We start from the raw sequence: 22446 nt of genomic DNA, 5'->3' as shown, positions 1-22446 counted from the left end.
TTTAAAAGCATTGTGTGAATCGGGGGTGAAAAACAATTTCTCAATTCTTCCTCAACTCCGAAAACAATTTTAAATTTTCTTAAAAAAGCAGACACCTATTTTCCAAAAAGTAATTTCATTTGTAAAAAGGAAATTTTCAAGAAGAAATGCTACGCATCGCTTATAGTTAAAAGCACCTAAAATAAGTCCATCCAAACAGTGTCTGGCTCAACATATAGGCCACATAGGCAATTGCCTAAGGCCCCATGATTATTGGGGTGGGGGGCGGGGGGACACTATTTTATGTGTACTAATTCTTTTTTTTAATATCTAGTAGTTTAGAAGAAGAAAAAAATCACGTACTGGGTTGTTGCATAAAAAAGGGAATTAGCCAAAAAACATAAAAAGGGAAGAAAAGTGACGTTTGGGATTAGGATTGGGAGAGAATCAGAAAAATTGGTGAGAGATATATGGAAAGTACCATTCATAAAGACAATATTTTAGGGGCACGTGATTTCATGCCAAGAGTATAAATACCGAAAATCGAAAAATCGGATCGAACCGAACTTCAAGAAACCGAAACCGAAAGAATCGAACCGAACTAGTTTGGTTCGGTTTTTTATGTCCACCTTCAAAAAATCGAAACCGAAATAGCCGAATCGAACTTTGATGAAACCGAACTGAAGAACCGAAATTTATACATTACCCAAAAAAATAAAAATAGTCCAGACCCATTAAGTTTAAGCCCAAAAAAAACTCAATTGTAATAAGCTCTCTTTTGCTTTTGTATCCCTAATTTTCCACTTCAGTTGAGAAAATCAAATATCTTTAACAAAAAAAAGATGACTAGGATGTGTCTATAAGATTAATGTATGTCCTTTATGTGTTTTCTTAATTATTCTTACTGTATGTATATAACACTCAGTAATCCTATATATGGTTATGGTTTTCTATTCTTGTGTATCCTATTTATTTGATTTTGATTTTAATTTGTTAGTTTTATGTTTTGTTGCTTTTGAGAATATGAATTAGTGTAAATGGAATCGCTTCTAATATCATATCAAAAAAATCGAAACTGAACCGAACTAGTTGGGTTCGGTGTTCGATATCCACCTTCAAAAAATCGAAACCGAAATAGCCAAACCGAAATTTGATAAAACCGAACTAAATAATCAAATGCCCACCCCGCTGTAACTCATACATCTTTTCTCTAATAAATTATTGTACTTTATATTTAACTTTTTAGCTTTTTCTAAACACTTTTAAACTTTTCCTCAATACTAAACACTTATCAAACACAAAAGTTCTCTTTTATTTTTTATTCTTCAATCTCCAACTAAACTCTTCAATCTTTACTCTCCATACGCAAAACAGCAATTGATCAAACATTATTTTGATAGGAAAAAAGAGTCGAAGATATAGTTTGGATTTCTTTTTCAAGTTTCAAGGGTTGTAAATTTTCAAAGAGTGAAAATTATTTTAAAATCAAGTTATCCATCTCTTAAATCGGGTTCTATCTTTTACTAGTTTTCATATTTTTTATTGATATTAATATTTCATCTGTATATATCTTAACAAAGATTGAATGGATTAACTATATTGTCAATTGAAAAAGTACTATTAGAAGATATTGATTATAAAAAAATTATTAGTAATTTTGCGTCTCAAAAAACTAGAAAAATAAATTTTAGATAAATAAATATATATAATTTTCTTTTTTAAGTTAAGGCCTCTCATTAGAGTTGGGCCTTAAGCCCCGATATAGTTGAGCCGCGCCTGAATCCAAACAGGCTCTATAGCACCTTGCATTCTAATTTTAAATATTTGCATACATTTTTTTTGCGCGGATTGCTCCTCCTTTGGGGTGGTCTTTAATATTTTCCCTTCAAATTGGTGGTATTTAAGTTTTTCCCTTCACCTAATACGCTGAGGTTGTGGGTTCGAACCCCAGCTCAGTAAAAAAAAAAAAAAAAATTTAACTGAACGGGGGGTTCGAATCCGAAATCAAGGAATTTTTAGTGAAGGGCAAAAGTTAAAGACCACCAATTTGAGTGGCAAAAATTAAAGACCACCCCCAGGGAAGGGCAATTCTGCAAATTGCCCATTTGCATATAGTTTTTTCGCCTGTTACTCTAAGATATGTTGTATGACACAGAAGTTATGTCTTGCTCTGAAGGACAATTTCTAATTCTCTATTTATGAAAGGAAAAAAAAAAGTAATACAATTATAAATCTCGTGGAACGTCATCTCGATCCATAAAAATAGTTAGAAGCTTGATTATGGTATATTAACTTAATAACGAAAATCTTAATTTTTCGCCCCTTACTCAACCTCAACAGCTATTAAAAAAAATACTCGGACAAGTTTATGGATTGTCTATGTATCTGGCCTAATAACAAAGTAAATGTATTTGAATGGTAATGCATGCGTGGTGCTAAATACATCACAAATAAGGGTTATAAATGGATTTTGAGTATATCTGATTTCTAACTAGTACATATGAGTCTAGTAAATTTGTACTCCCTCTGTCGACACTTTTCGCTTCTTGAGATTCAAACTGCATGAACTTTGACCAATATTTTAAGATGTATTTTTTCATCAAATTGATATGAGAAAAAATGCAACTTATAGGACTTTTCATGTAGTTTTCAAATCTATAAATTTTAATGTTATAATATTGAGTTAATCTAATCCAAAATTTAGCTTCAAAGTTTAGTCATATTGACTCTCAAAGAGCAAAAAGTGCCACATAAATTGGAACGGAGGGAGTACAAACTACTATATTATTATAAATGAAATATAACAAGTTAACAAGACTCCAATGATAATCGAAAGTTTTTGAGATTTAATATTACAATCCTTATTTGAAGTCTAACTATTCTGTAAAAATCATGATACGTGTTTCCTAATCTCCTTAAGATCTTGAGTTCCAAAATCAAATGTATACAAGAAAACATGTCGATAATATTTTATAACACGTTGAAGAAAGTGTGTCTATACAATATACAACATCTGATGATATATTAGGATCATGAGATCATGGTAAAAATATAAAAAATTAAAAAGGAAAAAAAAGGGAGGAGGGCTAACCAGACAGGGAAAAAATGGATTCAGTAGAGGCAATAAGCGTGGAAGCACAGGATCTTAATCCATTGTTCAATGCCATGAGTTATGTATCAGCTGGTTTATTTAAATTTAGAATCTACTTCTGAAACAATGCTGTTTCTAAGTTTTTATGCAAATAAAATCAAAGAAGGAAGATGATGACAAATCCAACAAAAAGCTAAGTCAATATAGTTTGTTATGTAAATCCCGGATTCTATACTTTTGGTGATGGTGTGGTCGGCACTTGTCTTCCATCTTGGGCCTTTGAAAGCTTTTGGGCTTCATGTGGGTAAATTGTAAAAATTGCGTGGGATGGCCAGTTTTTCAATTCGTATACCAAACTTAGTCGTTGTTTGAAATGTAACTTAAAAAAAAAATATATATATATATATATATATATATTGATGAAAAGATAAAATTTGAACAAAAATGCTCCTAAATAAGCACAAAAAGTCTCTAGCACATTGTGTTGGAGTTCAAAACTTTTACAAGTAAAACTCTAGCATACTGTGTGGAGTTCGAGAACTCCCTTATGTGAAAAACTAGTATATTGATGGGTTTTCAAACCTTACATGTGAAACTCCAGCATTGTGTGATGGAAATTCGAGCGCAAGGGTAAACTACTTGAATTTTCAATTGTAGAACCACGAATTCCACGCCTCTCAACTTGAATTTCAGTGAGTTCTCAAATGTAGAACCACAAACTCCATGACTTTATTCTTGAGTTACTAGTTGTAGGACCACTAATTCCATGACTTTTGCTTTGGTTCTCAATTTGTAGAATCATGACTCCATGACCCGTTATTCGAGTTTCAAATGTAGAACCACGACTCCATGACCCTTCATTTGAGTTCTTACCTAGCGTTTGGCCACAGATTTTGAAAATTTGTCTTCAAATATCTGTTTGACCATAGATTTTGGATCAGATTTTGAAATTTGTCTTCAAAAAATCTTCAAGTACCAATTTTTGAGACTTTCACTTAGAAAACTTCAAAACATTTCTAAGTAAAATGCATGTCCAAACACAACTTGAAAAAATTAAATTTTCAAATTTCGAGTTTCGACTTCAAAATCTATGACCAAACAAGAGCTAAGTAGAATAATGAACTTAAAAACATTTATTCTTGAATTTTTAATCATAAAACATTCTCAGAAATAAAAGCACAAGCATCTTCGAGTTCTCTATTGGAACCATGAATTCCTAGATTCTACTTTGGAGTAGTATATCGAACTGCGTTTGTTCAAAACTTCAAATAGAAGAGATAGTCAGAGTTTTGCTTTTCATAACTTAATTTTGAAACAAAAGTATGATGTTTCAAGTTTCATTGCAACATGATATTTCTTTGTAAGTACAAGTGACAAAGTTAGCATTTGAATACGATTAAGACAATTATTTTCTTAACTCCGGCATCTCTGCATTACAGGAGATGGACATGTTTCCTCTAATTGGAAATATTTCTTCTCATTGCAAATAATATGACCTGTATTAACTCATAACACATGGTAATTGTGACTTCATCACGAGTATGCAACAATTTTTGACAACATGAACACAACTGTTCAAAAAGCTTTGAAGCATTGTTCACTTTATTTGAGTACACATTTTCACAATCACTAATACTCCCTCGTCCCAATTTATATGACATGTTTTTTTTTACTATGTTTTAAAAATAATGTTATATTTCTATATTTAGAACAATTCAATTTTATAAGATGATTACAATCACACAATTATCTAAGGCTTATTTGGACAATAAATTTTAAAAAATTTATTTTCTTTCTTAAACTCCGTGCTTAATCAAATAGTGCCACCTAATTGAGGGGAGGGAGTAACCTTTTTTTTTCCCATGGCAATCCCAAATATAATTTTTTTTTCCGTAATCCCAAATAATACTAGACCACCAAATAAAAAAAGAACATCTTTTGCAATTTCTTGAGAAAAGGACCAAAATACTACATTATTTTTGGGTTTGGATCTAAAACCATACATGTTCTTTTACATGGAGCATTAATAGTCCATGATGTTTGTATAAGTGATGCACTTTTAGCCAACTCCCAAATATTTTGTTAAGAATTTAAAGAATTTAACGGAAAAGGGCAAAAATGTTCCTGAACTATTAAAAAGGTCTAAAAATACCCTTCATTCATCTATTTTGCTAAAAATACCCCTCAGTCCAACTTTTTGACTCATTTATGCTCTTTGACTAACAGTCAACACTAAATTGAGGTAACTTTCCTTCACTTAATTTTGTTAGCATACTTATAATTATTTGTTTGTAATATTCTTAGATATTGGACACTGAAAAGGAAATTAATGGATGGTTTATTTAATGGAGATGAGCGTGAATTGCTTTACTTTGGAATTGGGTCGGGTAATGAAACGGGATCAGGTAGTGGGTAAAAAAATTGAGAAGGGTCTTTTTATTTTTTAGCGTGTCGTTCCGTTGAAATTAATAAGAGGTAAATCAATGTGAAAGTATAATTAGATGGGAGAGATATATTTGGACCGAAAGTAAAACGAGTGTATATTTAAACTTTTTCTAACAGTACAGGGATATATTCAGCCCTTGTCCGGGAAAAAATGAAGAGATCAAGGCTTAATTGTAGCATTTTACGGAAAAACAAGTGTTCTATTCTATTATGTCCCTATTAGAATATATGAAGAAAATGTTACAGGAATTATTTCCAAAACAATTAACTATTATCCATTTTATACTGAGATAATTACGTTGTATGTTAATTAGGATAACAATGCTACCAAAATTGATCCACGTTTCTAAATCTACAAAAAATTAATCACTCCCTCTCTCTCTGCACCCACTCCGTCCTCCTCTTCTCTCTCTCTTCTTCGCCGGACCATAATCGCCGGCATCTCTCAATGCCGCCGCTGCCGGCGGTTGGCATCACCGGATAGGTCAGAGAGAGTTCGTCGGCCAGTCTGGTGCTGGTGTAGCTAGTCGGCACCACCGGAAATTTCTCTCTCTCTCTCTCATATCTGGTGGTGGTGTGGCTGGTGGTTTTTCGCCGGAAATTTCTCTCTCTCGCTCTCTCTCTCTCTCTCTCTCTCTCTCTCTCTCTCTCTCTTAGATCTGGGGGTGGTGTGGCTGGTGGTTTTTCGCCGGAAATTTCTCTCTCTCGCTCTCTCTCGCTCTCTCTCTCTCTCTCTCTCTCTCTCTCTTAGATCTGGGGGTGGTGTGGCTGGTGGTTTTTTGCCGAAAATTTCTCTCTCTCGCTCTCTCTCTCTCTCTCTCTCTCTCTCTCTCTCTCTTAGATCTAGGGGTGGTGTGGCTGGTGGTTTTTCGCCGGAAATTTCTCTCTCTCTTAGATCTGGGGGTGGTGTTGGAATTCGTCGGAGAATGGAACTCCAGCAATGGCTGGTGGCTGTTACTGTTGCTGTCGTTGGTGGTGTTGGAGTTAGTTCGTGTATATTATATAATAACAGTATATGGGTGTATACACACCTCTTATACACTATTATACATTTTTATACACTTATATACATAATTCTTATTCAAAATCAGTCCAGATCTATGTTTATACTCACTTAATACAATATTGTATAATTGTAAATGTGTATAAGTGCGTATTTTTGTGTATACAACAACAACAATAACAACATACCCAATGAATCCCACAATGTGGAGTCTGGGGAGGGTATTTTCGTGTATAATATTGTATAATTATAGTTTTTAGTGTATGCCTACACATTATACACCTTCAAACACCTACATACATAATGTATTTGTCTTTTGTATATAAATGTATAACACTGTATAAAAGTGTTTTTGGGCCAAAGCTTTGCAATGTAAGTTTTGGGCTACTATTTTGTAATGTAAGTGAGCAAATTGTATAATTATGAAATTTTCCCTTTTATATTTGCATATTGTTGATGTTGGAAGTTATTACATACTTGGATATTTTTTTTCAAGTGTTATGTAAGTACGATAAGTGAGGATTGCTCAGTTGGTAAAACACCTTGACCCATGAGCTATAAGTCTAGGATTTATGGTTCGAATCATACCGGAGGGAAAGTGTCGAAACGATCCTCCCAAAATGCGTGTACGAGGGTGAAAATAAAAATAACACAAAAAAAAAAAAAAAAAAACTTGATCTTACACATTTTTCACAATCCCACTTTTTTCCCTTTGCAATCCCAAATGTAATTAGACCTCCAAATAAAAAGAACATATTCTGCCATTTCTTCCTTGTTTACTTACTCTCCCAAACAGATCATCTTAATTTTCTTAATAGTTTGCGTAAAAAAGACTGACAATTTTTTTTTATATTTAGAATTAATTTAAGTGTATGAGATGACAAAATAATTAATTTCCCCCAATTTATTCTTGAAGAGCCTCATCTAACTTGATACCAATCAAAATCCTAAATTACACCAATCCATCGGACTATGTCGAGCAAAGAAGCCTCAAATGTGGGTGACTGCAATCAGCTGTACACAGCCTTAACTGGTTGCCACCGCCGGTTCGCAGCGGGTAGGGAGAGGGAAATAGCATGCCGCCACATAAACCGGAAGTTGGCTGAGTGTATGGTTGCCCTTATATGTCCAGATGAATCTGACGCCGTCAAAAGCCTCTGCTCCAGTGGCGGCACCGCCCTTAAACGCCGTCAGTGTCAGCAGGCTCAACTCTCTCTTTCAATTTGCCTCGCTTCCCATCAAGACCCTTGAATTAATCACCAAAGTCGTATTGGTTTTTTCTCCTTATTTTCTTTCATTTTCCCTATATCTTAGACTTAAATTTTCAGTGATGTTAAATCAAATACCTTGTAATCATTTCTCCTTCCCCTACCCTTGTGTAAGAAGAAAAAAAGTTAAATCAAATGGAAAAATAGGAAGATTGACAACTCAGTTCCACTTTTTAATCATGCAGAAATTGTGTGCTGTAAGTGGTTCATTTTGAGTTATTGTATCTTTTTTTTTAAAACAGAAGCTCATTATGCCTGTTTGTAAATTTTATAAATTAAATCAAACCGAATAAATAATCGATTTTTCGTTTTCAGAGTTTTTGAGATTTTTTTATTTCCCCTCCTTATGCTTTTGTTTGCATTCAATTTCAATACGATTATTTACTCATTACAACCCATCTGTGACTTTGAAGTCTTCACTCCACCAGACGACCACCTTCCGTTTGAGTAATCCACTGGCCAGCAGAGTTCCTCAGTTCGTCGCTGCTAGCCGGTTTCACTCCTGAAACACTGTAAGGCCTTATACTATCTCTCTTTTTTGCAGCTTGTTAAGTTTCTATTAAAGAATTATTATGAAGATCCTCCTTTTTTGTGGCTAGTACTTTATTATGATGTTAACGACTTCTGAAAGGGGATATAGGGATAGAGAAAGTACACTCACTGTTGGTGTAAGGGGTTTGAATCTGTTTTTGGCAGATGCAAAGCTAGCTCTCAAATTTGATCTCACATAATTTGCTGCATTCAAACATCAATTTGAACTAGAGTTGTGAATATTCCTGACTTATGAAACCATGAAAAACGCTATCCTTTTTGTAGTATTTTCCCACAAATTGATTGAAGTAAAAATCAGTTGCACACACCATAGTATTCTCTTGATTCTGCTGATAAATAAAACTTACCCTTCCAAAAAATAAAAATAGATTTCCTAGGAAACCTACCAATGAGATCATTGAGCAACCAATCCACTAGTAAACCTCATAGTTAAAACTTGGTTAGGGAAATCTTTCCCATCGGGGGGGAATTGCTCTGGAAATTGTTGAATAGACAGACTGGTCATTGACTAAGTGCAGTATGTTGTATTCGAAACGTAGAGACTGCTGAAATTTGTGAAATTGGAAGTTGCATAACTGTAAAATTGTAAAATAAAAATAGAGAAATCGTTGAAATTGGGACTACAAGTTCTCCAACATCATAGGACTTGATGAACTTTCGAGTATGTAGGTTGAAAAGTTTTTGCATATGACCTTGAGACTTGTTATTTGATTGTGAAGTTAAGTTTTGATGTTGCAAGTTGTAGGAATGTAAATTTTTATTGGATTTAAATCCATAAATTAATTTGGACTATATTAAATTCAAGAAAATAGTCCGGATAATGTGGTTAAACTGGTTGGATTAATCATCTAATTTTAAATGAAATGGGCTAGTCCATTTAATTGGGCCCCAAATGATGAGTCCACTTCAATAGCCCAAAGTCCAAGTCCATCTCAAAATCTAGGCCCCTGCCACGTCTCAAGTGAGGTGGCAATCCAAGTCAAATTAATGGGCCAATTAAATCATGCCAAGTGTACGGATGACATGCTCTGGCCAATCAAATCACAAAGCTACACCTTCACTAAAACTATAAATAGGGGTCCTCATAACTCACATGGGGGGACAGAAATTCTAACAAGAAGCCAGAGAGGGCTCGTGGATTAAACGCCGCAGATTTCTCTACAAGCAAAAAGCATTCAAGCATTCAAGTATTTCTCTAGAATATCTAGAGATCCAGACGAAGATTCAAGATCAAGCTTCAAGCCTTGAATCCAAGTACAAGTTTAAGATCAAGACCACCAGATTCAAGATCGAGCTCAAAAGCCCTTGAATTCAAGTACAAGTCAAGATCCAATCCATCAAGTTCAAGATCAAGCTTAGTAGCCCCTGAATTTATTATTGAAAAGGCGAATTAGAGGATTCATAGAGATTGTAACACTCATATTTGAAATCAAATATAACGATTGTTGCGGTATTTTCTCGTCTTGATTATTATTATCTCGACGCGAATTTTATAGTCTACAAATTCTAGCGCGCCTAGTGAGACAATCTCTACCTCTCATCTCAACTTTTCGATTATCAAAATTTAACAACATCGAAATGGCCTCAAAGAAGATTAACTCCAAATCAATTTCCTCCAAGGCTGCTGACTCCAAGTTCTCTGCTGATGTGGAAAACATCCTCGACATTACCTTCGGTAGCATTGGACCAGTTACGAGGAACAAAGCAAGCATGCTGGGAAACCAACACTCTAAGTGTTGTCCGCATCAACTCCTGTTTTCGAATCTTCATCTCCAAAAGGAGCATAATCCTCTACCGATGCATCGGAGGAAGAAAGCAGCATTGCTGAAAAGATTAAGAAGATTCTAGCTCTACTTGATCTCTCTGGATCCAAGAACTCTGCCATGAAGGAAGATGATGATACTTCGAGCGACGGATCCTCTCCACATGAAGTAAGCCAATCAAAGATCAATTTATGCAACAATCCATGCTATTCTCCAACATCCCCAACAATCATGCAAGTAATGGTAACTTAACACTTCATCAATGGAGGAGACACTAGCAAACTTGACAATGGTGATTGATGGCTTGGCCAAGGATGTGCAAAATCAAGACGCTCGGATTAAGAAGTTGATGGACAAGAGGGATGGATTATTGGAAGGAGAATCCAGCCACGCACTTGGGAAGGGTCCAGAAGCACAAGAGACTGAACCTCGTGCAAAATAAGCACCGCCTACCAAGGAAATTCCAGTTTCTTCTGAAGGGATGATTCCGCTTGACCGACTAAAGGAGTTCATCGAAGGGACTATCAAGGATAAGTACGAAGTTGCTGCCAACACTTCTTTTACTTAGGGAAAGCCTTACACTACAAGAATTGATAGCTTCAAGATGGCTGCCGGTTATCAACCTCCAATTTCAACAATTTGAAGGCAAGGGAAATCCAAAGCAACATGTTGCACATTTTGTCGAAACATGTAAGAACGCTGGGACTTATGGAGACTATCTTGTCAAGCAGTTCGTCCGCTCCCTCAAGGGGAATGCCTTTGACTGGTACACTGATCTTGAGCCTAATTCTATCGATAGTTGCGAGCAATTAGAGCAGGAGTTCCTCAATCGCTTTATAGCACAAGGCGTACCGTGAGCATGGTGGAACTTATAAGCACTCACCAGAGGAAGGACGAACCAGTTATCGATTTCATCAATAGATGGAGAAATGCAAGTCTAAACTGCAAAGATAGGTTCATCGAAGCTTCTGTGATAGAGATGTGTATCCAAGGAATGCACTAGGGGCTTCACTACATCTTACAAGGAATTAAGACAAAGTCCTTTGAAGAACTAGCTACTCGTGCTCATGATGTGGAGTTGAGCATGTCTTCCACGGGAATTGAAGTAATGTCTGTCTACGACCCTCGCAAAGGAAAGGACAAGCATAAACCCAAGAGATGGAGCAAGTTCGTTCCCAAGAGTGACAACAAAGAATCCATAAACGTCAATGTCTCGCCTGTAAAGTTTACTGCGAAGGTGAGCAAGAAGCAAAGTATGAAAGCAACTTCCTTTTCAAGACAACACAAGTCGAAAGTCGACCTTGAAAGAGATGCAAGAGAGAGAATACCCCTTTCTGGATTCTGATGTCCCTGAAATTTTTGATGATCTACTTGAGCTGAAGCTCATTGAGTTACCAGAGATGAAGCGGCCCAATGAAGCTGAATGAACAAACGACCCGAACTATTGCAAGTATCATCGACTTGTGGGTCACCCTCTTGAGAAGTGCTTTGTCTTCAAGGACAAAGTTATGCAGTTGGCTAATGAAAACAAGATTTTGCTTGACGATGAGAAGGCAAGTTCGAATCAATTCTCTATCACCTTTCATTCTCTCGATCCGGTCCAAATATGCAACTTTGAAGAACATGAGGAAGGACCATTGGAGGAAGATAAAATCCAAGTTGATGAAGCCGATGATGAAGGTTGGATTCTAGTGACTAAGCGGAGACGCTGAAAAACAAGTCCACAAAAAGAATCATCTAAACAACCAACTAGGAAGAGGATGGTTAAAAGACTAAGGAAGCAAAAATCGGTTGAGCATTCGAAGAAAGCAAAAGTGGAGGTGAACTACCACCAAGAACCACGACGTCTCGTGACTTTGGAGGAATTTCTACCAAGTTGGTTCCGTAATAAGATTGCTTGAGACAACATTGAGGCATCATGCTTTAATACTGATAAAGATGAAGCAAAGGATGAAAGCCTATCGACGTTGTCTTTATCGTCATATGAAAAGCCTGTTGAATCCTCTTTCCAAGAGGTACACGCATGTGATACAAGAATCACATTCACGGATAACGATCTTCTACTTGGTGAAATACTACAATCGTCCTTTGTACATGGTGGGTTATGCCCTCGAGAAGAGGATAAACAGAATATTGATAGATGATGGATCTGGAGTTAACATTCTTCCTATTCGCACAATGAAGGAACTTGGTATCACAACTGAAGAACTTTCTGAAAGCCGCTTGATGATACAAGGATTGATACAAGGATTCAATCAAGGGGGCAACGAGCCATAGGTGCTATCAAATTAGATATCACCATTGAAGATATGCGATCAAGTACATGGATGCATGTCATCGACGCTAAGACTTCGTAAAATATGTTGCTTGGCAGGCCATGGATACACGAGAACAAAGTTGTCCCATCCTCCTATTATCAATGTTTAAAGTATCTCGAAGGCAGTGTCGAAAAGAAGATAGTTGTTGATGATAAGCCATTTACTGAAGTTGAGTCACACTTCGTCGATGCGAAGTTCTACTTGAAGAACTACATTGTGAGAGAAGTAAAAGTCGATGACATCGCAACGACCAAGAGTGATAAGATCGCAACTAAAAGAGCTGATGAGACTATTGGAAAAGCTGAAGTTGGTGCTGAGGTGCCGCACTCCAGTCCGAACAAAGGGAACATCGTCTCTTTGAAGAAGAAAAAGGCAACTCCCGTGCTCTGCTATGTTCCAAAGGTGAAGAAAGAGGAAGGTCAACCATCTGAAACTTAAGAAAATGTGCTAGGGGGGCTAATTGTTCCTATCAGACGAATTAACGCGATAAATTTGTCCTCAAAGCAACTTGGAGACTTCGTGGCTCAGAATCCGCCGCAAAATATGACACTCCCTACAAAACGTACAAATGAAGGCTTTGATCTAAATGCTCACAAGTTACTTGTCAAATCTGGGTACAACCCCAACGAGCCATCAAAGCTAGGGACTTCCATCAGGAGCTGCCATGATGCAATCACGTGAAGGTTTGGGATACAAACAACCTCTGCCAGTTCGCATATCCATAAGAAGGGCAAGTACCGACTACATCACTGTGGAAGATGAGTCTGCTGCTTCTAACAAAAGGCCTTCAGTGTTTGATCGGCTTGGAAAGTCGGCCGCAAAAGCTTCCGTGTTTGAGAGATTAGGGTCGTTGAAGATGAGGAAGAAGAACAAGTTCCACAGAAATTATCAAAGTGTGAAAACGCTTGCTTTTCCTAGAACCCTGAAGGATATACAAAGTTTGATTCCTTCTAGAATGAGGTGACAAACAAACCTTGTGGTTTTATGTGAAGAGGTACTAAAAGCAAAGTCTCACACCGTGGTGTATACTGAGGAGCGTGACGAAGATGAGGAAAGTGTAGGCTCTTCATATAATATTACTACACAAATTGATCAAGATACCTCATTTCAGATGGAGGTTTTTGAGAAATTAGAGGATATCTCCTCGTGTTACCACATATCTTTCAATGATGGTGGTCCTCAAGAGGATGAAGATGCTAGAGATGCTCCTCCGGAACTTGAAGAAGGGGTGAAGACCACAATAGACTCCTTGAAAGAAGTTAATCTTGGTACTGATGAAGACCCAAGGCCCACCTACCTAAGTGCTTTTCCAACAGCTGATGTAGAAGACACTTACGTGGAAATACTCAAAGAACATAGGGATGTTTTTGCTTGGAATTATAAAGAGATGCGTGCATTAGATCCCAAAGTAGCAGTCCATCATCTGGTGGTCAAGATTGCTGCCCGTCCTGTTAAGCAGGCCTAGAGGCACTTCAGACCAGATTTGGTTCCTTCGATTGAAAATGAAGTCAACAAATCCATTGAAGCTGGCTTTATTCGTGAAGTTAAATACCCTACGTGGATCTCGAGTATCCCTTAGATTCCAGGGGTATTCACAAAGAGATCAAAGCATATCTCGAAAATTTCATAAATGCGGCATTCTTGGAGATCAAATCCATTACAAGGAGGTCTTCCTACATTCAAGAAAGACACTACTAACAACCCTCGAATTACAGAGAAATGTTAGGAGAGAAGAATCAAGGGAATAAAAAGATTTGTACCCCCAATATTCATCAATAAAATCTCTGTTTGAACATATTTTGTTTGTGATTTGCAGTTATTTTCCACACATATTCGAAATTTGTTGCAAACAAATTGGCAAGTAGCAACATCATACTTGTCTTTAATGGTTCCCATAATGAAGTCCTTCAGTTGATGGTGATGCCTATCTTGCCGATTTTATAGAAGTTAATCACATCCGCTGCCATATTTGTTTCCATCTTTGCTCACTGTTGCCGAAAAATTCATATATTGATCTTCAGAATTGTGTTCAGCCTTACATAATGAACATACTACAAGCATGCCAAGTATAGAGGCTCAATTCGAGTCGGATAAATACTCGTAACTTTTTAGTAAATATCGTATGTAATGAAGAAATTCTTCCAACTTGATAGGAACGTTCAGAGCAAGTTGGGAACAACTCCTTTCTTCTGATTACTTTCATGAATCGGGATGTCGGATAGCAATTGTTTCTTTTTTATCCTTCACCTATGATCGACGTATTAATCTCTCAATATTGAGCCAATTTATTCGACAACTTTATCAAGTCAATCCAATCATCACATAACACCGTGCATATTTTTTTTTACTCATGCGATTGAACTTAGAATAAAACTCTAAGCGCCTACGTACATCGGTGAAGAGGATTACGTCATGCCGTAGTTCAGAAAAGTGAGGTTTTTTTTTTTCAAATAAAAGAGTAATTTCATTTATCAAGATTGTGAGTACAAATCTGTATATTTCCTTGATTCTTCTCTCCTAAATTTCCTCCATAATTCGAGGGCCGTTAGTAGCGTGTTTCTCGAACGTAGGATGATTTGGACTTCCTTGAGATATATTTGATCACCAAGAACGTCAGGCAGAATTGATCTCCTTGTAAATACCCATGAGTTTATGGGTATCCGACATATCTTTTCAAGGGAATATCTGCCCCTTTATATAAGTGTGAGCTAGGTTTTAGAGAGAGTAGCCTCCAAGAAACCCTAACAGATATTGAGTTCATCTTGTAGAGTCCCACAAAATTTCGATGTCTATCCTTCAAGGCTTGTCGGAGTGTAGATTTACCGAAACTCAAAGACAAGACATGAAGTACCAATGAAAATAATGAGATTTTTTTTTTGTTACCGTATCCCCATACCAAAACACTTAAACCCGTACATATGTAGGTGCGTGAATTGACAAACTCTAGGAATAACAATTATTTCAATTAAACAATACTATATACCTTATCCTCAATCTATAAGATAGTACTGGTGAATTAACTAAAAACTTCATTCCATGAACCAGCTATGGCACCTTATGGTTATGAAGATTTTAATTCTTTATTTGTGCATCAAACAGAATTCTCTTTTTGCGTCATGTAGCTTTAGCGAGGAGTCGCTTAAGGCATCTCCTTCGCAACTTTGTGGCTTTGGCGAGAGACTATTTGGAGCGCCTCCCTCCCTTATGACTTTAATGGAGAACCGCTTGGATAGAGAACAAGAGATTTGCCCCTATAGATTGCCCCCATTGTTGGAGATTAGGTCTGATTTGTAAGAGAAGATATGAAGGGCAGATTTGGTCCCACTGGGCGGGCCAAAATTTGTAACCAACAAATTTTCGAGTCGAGAAAATAAATAATCAAGACAAGAAAATTGAGTAACAAAATGTAGTATTTGATATCAGTGACTTAATGCCCGATAAGCTCACTGAGTATATCTTTTTGTGAGGTGCACTTTTAAGGCCTAAACCATAGAAATAAAGGAAACATGAATTTCAGATTCTTTAATCCCATAGCTGTATCTCATGTAAGGGCCACCACCCTTTAATCTTTGTTGGAGAAAATAAAATTCATGTAGCCTTTTTTAGGAAGCAACACGTGACACAACATATGGAGGAGTATTACCACTTCTTTATTTGGAGAAAGTAGTCATGTGGGCCTCACAGGTCTTTGACTCCTTCTTTTACTTCAAAGAGGACTTCTTTTTTTTTCATTTCTTTTTCTGCAAGTACTTGATCCCTTGAAAATAGGATACCCACTTTTTTGGGATTGTGATAACTATCACACTTTTCATCCTATTAGGAGTCTACCACTATTATTTCACCATTCTATAAATAGGGTGTGCTCTTTTCAGTTCATAGTACACCACAAACCTTATAAAGGGAGTAGTCATCAAAAAGATAGCCTGCTTATTATATCACCAAAAGGTTAGTTGGCCTGAAATGATGTGATAAAAAAAATTGAAGATGCTGTATTGCTGAACAAAAGCCTAGAAAAGTTATGGTGTAATTAATGGAAAAAAGGGGACTTGGTCTCAACAAAACTATTATTAGGCATCAATTGGCAGAAGCAAGGTACGTACTTGAGAACATGTGACAAGATAACAATATTTCCATGTAATGAGAAGTCAACAAAAGTTGCTGATTTCAAAAGTCATGCTCTGGCAAAAAAAAAAAAAATAAAAAAAATAAAGGGGACGAATAATACAAAAGCAAAGCTATGTGCCAACAAAACCCTCAGGGGTTGGCCTGGTGGTAATTGGCTTGAGCCTTGGGGTGCTCCCTTTCAAGGTCTCAAGTTCGAAACCCACTGGGTGCAAACAATTTCTGAGGGCCATCGGACTGGGGTAAAACCCTGAATTACCCGTGGTGCACTTGCGGGAAACTCCTTGCCGAGGGCCTGTGCACCCCCGGGATTAGTCGGGGCTCAAAGAGACCCGGACACCCAGTGCTTAATAAAAAAAAAAAGCTATGTGCCAACAAGTACTCTTTATTGCCAGCATAATCATTAAACAAAATTAAAGAAAAGGGAAAAGTGACGTTGGTATCATCAATTTTTTTTCTTCCATGTAAGACTAGGCAAATTTCTTTTAATACTTGGAACATGTGACTAGCGGAGGCAATGTGTGGAACAAAAGTGTTTAAATGGCTACACAGTAATTTAAAAAAAAAGAAAAAAAACTGAAGCAGGAATAGTTACCTGCTGGACGAAAAAGTTGCTGTCAAACAGAAAGACTATAAGGTCTGTGGTGTACTATGAACTGAAAAGAGCACTCTCTATTTATAGAATTGTGAAATAATAGTGGTAGACTCCTAATAGGATGAAAAGTGTGATAGCTATCACATTCCCAAAAGAAGTGGGTATCCTATTTTCAAGAGATCAAGTACTTGCAGCAAAAGAAATGAAAAAAAAAAGTCCTCTTTGAAGTAAAAGAAGGAGTCAAAGACCTATGGGGCCCATAGGACTACTTTCTCCAAATAAGGAAGTGTAGTACTCCTCCATATGTTGTGTCACGTGTTGCTTCCTAAAAAAGGCTAAATTAATTTTATTTTCTCCAACAAAGATTAAAGGGTGGTGGTCCTTACATGAGACAAAGCTATGGGATTTAAGAATTTGAAATTCGTGTTTCCTTTATTTTTATGGTTTAGGCCTTGAAAGTGCACCTCACAAAAAGATATACTCAGTGAGCTTATCGGGCATTAAGTCACTGAGCCAAACACGGCCACAAATTGTCCAAACAATTCCTCATGCCATGAAAGTGAGCGTACATGCATTAAGACAACGAAAGAAAAATAAATTATAGCGTTGTTTTAATAGTACTTCAAGTCTAGTCTTTAAAAAAATTAATAAGACAAGTCTTGAAGTAGGGGGCATTTGTAGGAATGTAAAATTTTATTGGATTTAAATCCATAAATTAATTTGGACTATATTAAATTCAAGAAAATAGTCTGAATAATGTAGTTAATCTGATTGGATTAATCATCTAATTTTAAATGAAATGGGCTAGTCCATTTAATTGGCCCCAAATGATGAGTCCACTTTAATAGCTCAAAGTCCAAGTCCATCTCAAAATGTAGGCCCAAGTGAGGTGGCAATCCAAGTCAAATTAATGGGCCAATGAAATCATGCCAAGTGTACGGATGACATGCTCTGACCAATCAAATCACAAAGCTACACTTTCCCTAAAACTATAAATAGGGGTCCTCATATCTCACAAGGGGGGACAAAAATTCTAACAAGAAGCCAGAGATGGCTCGTGGATCAAACACCGCAGATTTCTCTACAAGCATTCAAGTATTTCTCTAGAAGTTCTAGAGATCCAGACGAAGATTCAAGATCAAGCTTCAAGCCTTGAATCCAAGTACAAGTTCAAGATCAAGACCACCAGATTCAAGATCGAGCTCAAAAACCCTTGAATTCAAATACAAGTCGAGATCAAATCCATCAAGATCTAGCTCAATAGCTTGAATTTATTATTGAAAAGGCGAATCAGAGGATTCATAGAGATTGTAACACTCATAGTTGAAATCAAATATAACGATTGTTGCGATATTTTCCCGTCTTGATTATTATTTTCTCGACGCGAATTTTATTGTCTACACCAGTTACTCCTACAAAAAAGAGGTTTATCTTCAATGAGATGCATAAAAGTGAATCATGTAGCAACATTGCCGGTTCATTAATACTTGAATGATCGTTAGTTTGTTAATAAAAAATGTTGTGGTTGATCCATAACTAATGATGCGATCATTTATTGTTTTTAAAAGATGAAAACTTGATTTTTATATTTGTATGATGTGTTTCAATGACTTCTCGTTTTTAATTCAAATACATATTGAGAACTCATATTGCTGTTTGGTTTAGTTATTGGTGTATGTTAACTTGTGGTTAGTGTCCTTGTGGTGTTTCGAACCTTGAAATTACTGCTTTTTAATCCTGAATCTGACATTGTCTCTACTCTATATATATATCTTTATTGTTCAGTAGATAAAGAAACATGTCCACGTGTTCAAGCTACTCTGATTATTGGGAAGAATCAATCAAAACTAATTCTAACAGATCATAATTGATACATAATATACTTTACAATATTCTTAATATTCGTTTTCAACGACTTCTCATTGATTTTTAAATGATTAGTGAGAATCTATACATGTTATTTGGTTTAGTTATTGTTGTATGTTAACTGAATGTCTATACTAATGATTGATGATAAGTGATTCTTTTTCAGGAGTGAGTAATTCTATCACGATTAATCCTAGAACTTACACAGATGGGAACAATTTTGGATGATTTTGCTTCCTTGGTATTAAAAAACGCAGAACTTGATCGTCTTGCTGAAATAGTGAGTGAAGCAGCCGTCACTGGATAGATTATTCGAAAATATTATTCTAGGTGGCTGACTTTTGAATTCAGGGGAAAGAACGGCGATGGTCCAGTCACATGTGTTGACATAGAAGCAGAAGAAGCTATGGTTTCCCTAATCACAAATGCTTTCCCTTCTCTCTCAATTTATGGTGAGGAGACCAACCTGGCCCGAATCAGTGTATCTGGGTTTTGGATCCTATTGTTGCAAGCTTTGTAGGGAAAGACTCATGCGCTTTTGGAATACTAGTTGCTGTCGGCTATAATGGAAGACCAATATTCAGTTGCATTAGGGGGATAAACACCACTGTTAATGGCCAACAAGTTTCCACAATGGGTTGTGATGACATGCCAAAAGCTCGTGTCCCTTTCAAGGGACCAAACTGCAATGACGGTGCGAAGCACACATATGATTGCATCTCATCCAAGGCGGCTAAGAAGTTTTTTGATGTTATTTTCTTTAATATCAACTTAAAACAGAATTACAGTTGCCTCAGTTGTAGCTATTGTAAGGTAGGTAGTTAGAATCAAGCTCTAGTGTCAATTCATTTCTAAACTATATCAGTTGTTTTACAACTGCCTAAGCTACAAACTAGCAGTAATAAATAAGGAGTATTCCTGTTGCTTCTCTTGTTGCTTGATGTGGTCTGCGACGTGAGCAATTACTCCAGCTCCAGCATTGTGAAGCCATTCATTCTTTACATGGATATTGTTATGAGCGAAGAAAGGCCAAAACGCTGAGTGAAAGCTAACATCAACTTTCTTCCAACTCAACCGCTGTAAGCCAAGTATCATTTCCTGTTCAATAATTTCATGGTATTCCAATGTGGTCTGCATGCTGGTTGCATTTTGGGCTGCCTCCTTTGCTTTGGCTGCCTCAGGAGGGAAATGAGGACCTTCAGATGGAACGGCCGGACAGTACTCCATATCTACAACATGCTTGTAGCCATCCAAAGATCGGCGAGGAGGCTTGAAAAGTTCCCTCTCCCTTCTTATAGAGGATGTACGCCAACCAACCATATGGTCATAAGAGACATTGGCATAAAGAACGCGAGATTTGAAAGAACCGAGGGCTGATATAAATTTACCATCATCACAGTCGGATGCCGTTCTAAGTAGAAGAGGTGGTTTGTTGGGTTTGCCATCTGTAAGGAACAGCTGACTACCAGTTTTACCGACAAAAATGGGAGCAATTGGTGCTGCAAGTTTCTCTAAGATAGGAACTCCCAATAGAAATGGAAGCTGCTTTTTCCCTCTCACGCCAAGATGTGGTGTTGCCAAGGTGATAAAATTGATTGGTTCCAGCCCAGCAATCAATCCTTTATTTGATGATGATGTATAAAGAAGAGCAAGTGCATATCTTGCAATCAATCCACCAAGAGAATGAGTTAAAAAGGAAATCTTCTTTAAGGTATTGTCTCGCTTCTTTACAACCATCTTGATTTCATTTGCTAGCCTTTTTCCAGCTCCATCAATCCCAGTGAAGGTTTTGGTGAAAGTGTTACATGAACTTGCATACATCACAAAGTTTCTTCCCAACCGCGTTTTTAGCTCTGCTTGTGCATACTTCCAATCACTCGGGCTCGCCAAGATGCCATGAACAAGAACAAGAAGATGTTCAGCCTTATCATCCTCCACGCCCATTGGTGATCTTTCACTTAGTCTCCAACGCTTTGATCTCAGATGGGGTCAAAGTACGCCGATGAAGACGAAGAACAGGAAGGAAGAGAGGAACATGCATTTGAAGATAAGAAGGAATTGTTATTGGAATGGTGTTTAATTCGAGGCCAATAGTTTGTAGTTGATGATGCCATAAATAGTAAGGGATGATGAGTTTGTGATTTGCCCGTCAAATTAGCTGGCTTGTTATGTCAGCATCTCCCCCATTCTTTTCTTACTATATATTATCCATTTATCCTCTATGTCCATGCCCATGCCTATCATCAATATGGATATTATAAAGAATGGATACTGAGTATCCCCCATTATTGGGAGATTTATGCTCCCTTCTTTTGTCTTCGGCCAAGAGCTCAAAGGCAGCTCATGTTTACTTCCAAATATTTTTTTTCTCTTGAGATGTGCATAATCTATTTTGATATATAGTGTATGTATATAATACTTATTATAAAAGCATGAAATTCTTTGGCGAAATGTCATTCGATTTTCTTACACTTTAAAAATATATTTACGTCGAACAAAATTTTACCTCATATAAGTCAAGTCATATAACTTATTTTGTTTTTGGTTTGATCAATCAGTGTGTGTTTGTTTAGTCCGTATAATTTTTTCTCTGATTTGTTTAGATGTGGTTTAAAACAAATACAAAGTCATTGTGTATTTACCCAAAGAAAAAAAATCATTGTAGAGTCCAAAGTAAGAATCTAAGGGGTGGTTTGGTTTGAAGACGAGTTATGTTGGAATTAGTTACGTTGGGATTATTTCTTAGATTGTTTGGTTTGTTTTATTAAACGTAACATGTATTGCATAATTTTGAAGAAAAAGTTGGTTGTTTAAAAAAATAGGCGGAATAGTCTGATAGGCCCGTATACTTGTTCATTTTTGTCATGTCGGTATTTGTACTTACGAGTTTGTCAACGAAACTCCTCAACTCAATCAAAACATGTATTTTAAATCCCTCTGACCGTTGACCAAGCATATGTGGCATTTATCATGTTGAGTTGGACAAAATGAGGGTGACACGCGAATTAAGAGGATGAATGTAAAAAAATTTATTAAAAAATAATTATTTTAAAATGGAAAAAAAGAACACAAAAAATAACTAAGCTATTATAAAACTATATAATTGGAAATAAATAAGAGAAGCAAGCTAAAAGAACTTTGTAGAGAGAAAGGGGATATTGTATTATCACTTGTTGATGGTGTTACAAATGAGAAGGCATAGCTCCTTATTTATAGAAGAAGTTTGCCCCTCAACCTACAATATACAACTTGTACAAGTTGCTCTACAACTTGGTACAACTAAGATACAACTTGCAAGTGCAAGTTGTATTTATCACTTAATATGCAAGTGGTATAATTTACACTTAATAATACATCCAAATATTAATCTTATAAAATAGTTCATAACATTCCCCCTTGGATGTTTTATTTATAGATAATGTGCCTCGTTAAAACCTTACTAGA

At 36.5% G+C, this 22446-nt stretch overlaps 1 protein-coding gene across 1 annotated transcript; it reads right to left on the bottom strand.

Moving 5' to 3' along the window:
• Positions 1–19734: 19734 nt before the first annotated feature.
• Positions 19735–21074, bottom strand: LOC132626956 (lipid droplet phospholipase 1-like). The gene has a single exon (XM_060341997.1). The coding sequence runs from the start codon at positions 20944–20946 to the stop codon at positions 19888–19890; it is 1059 nt and encodes a 352-aa protein (XP_060197980.1). The 5' UTR covers positions 20947–21074; the 3' UTR covers positions 19735–19887.
• Positions 21075–22446: the final 1372 nt, after the last annotated feature.

The sequence above is a fragment of the Lycium barbarum genome, chromosome 2 (genome assembly GCF_019175385.1).
Source record: "Lycium barbarum isolate Lr01 chromosome 2, ASM1917538v2, whole genome shotgun sequence".
NCBI classification, from domain to species: Eukaryota; Viridiplantae; Streptophyta; class Magnoliopsida; order Solanales; family Solanaceae; genus Lycium; species Lycium barbarum.
Note: the sequence above shows the minus strand (reverse complement) of the source record. Positions and strands in the feature narration are given on the sequence as shown.

Excerpts from the sequence above, each read along its gene's own strand:
- LOC132626956 (XM_060341997.1), bottom strand. The coding sequence starts at position 20,946 with ATGGGCGTGGAGGATGATAAGGCTGAACATCTTCTTGTTCTTGTTCAT.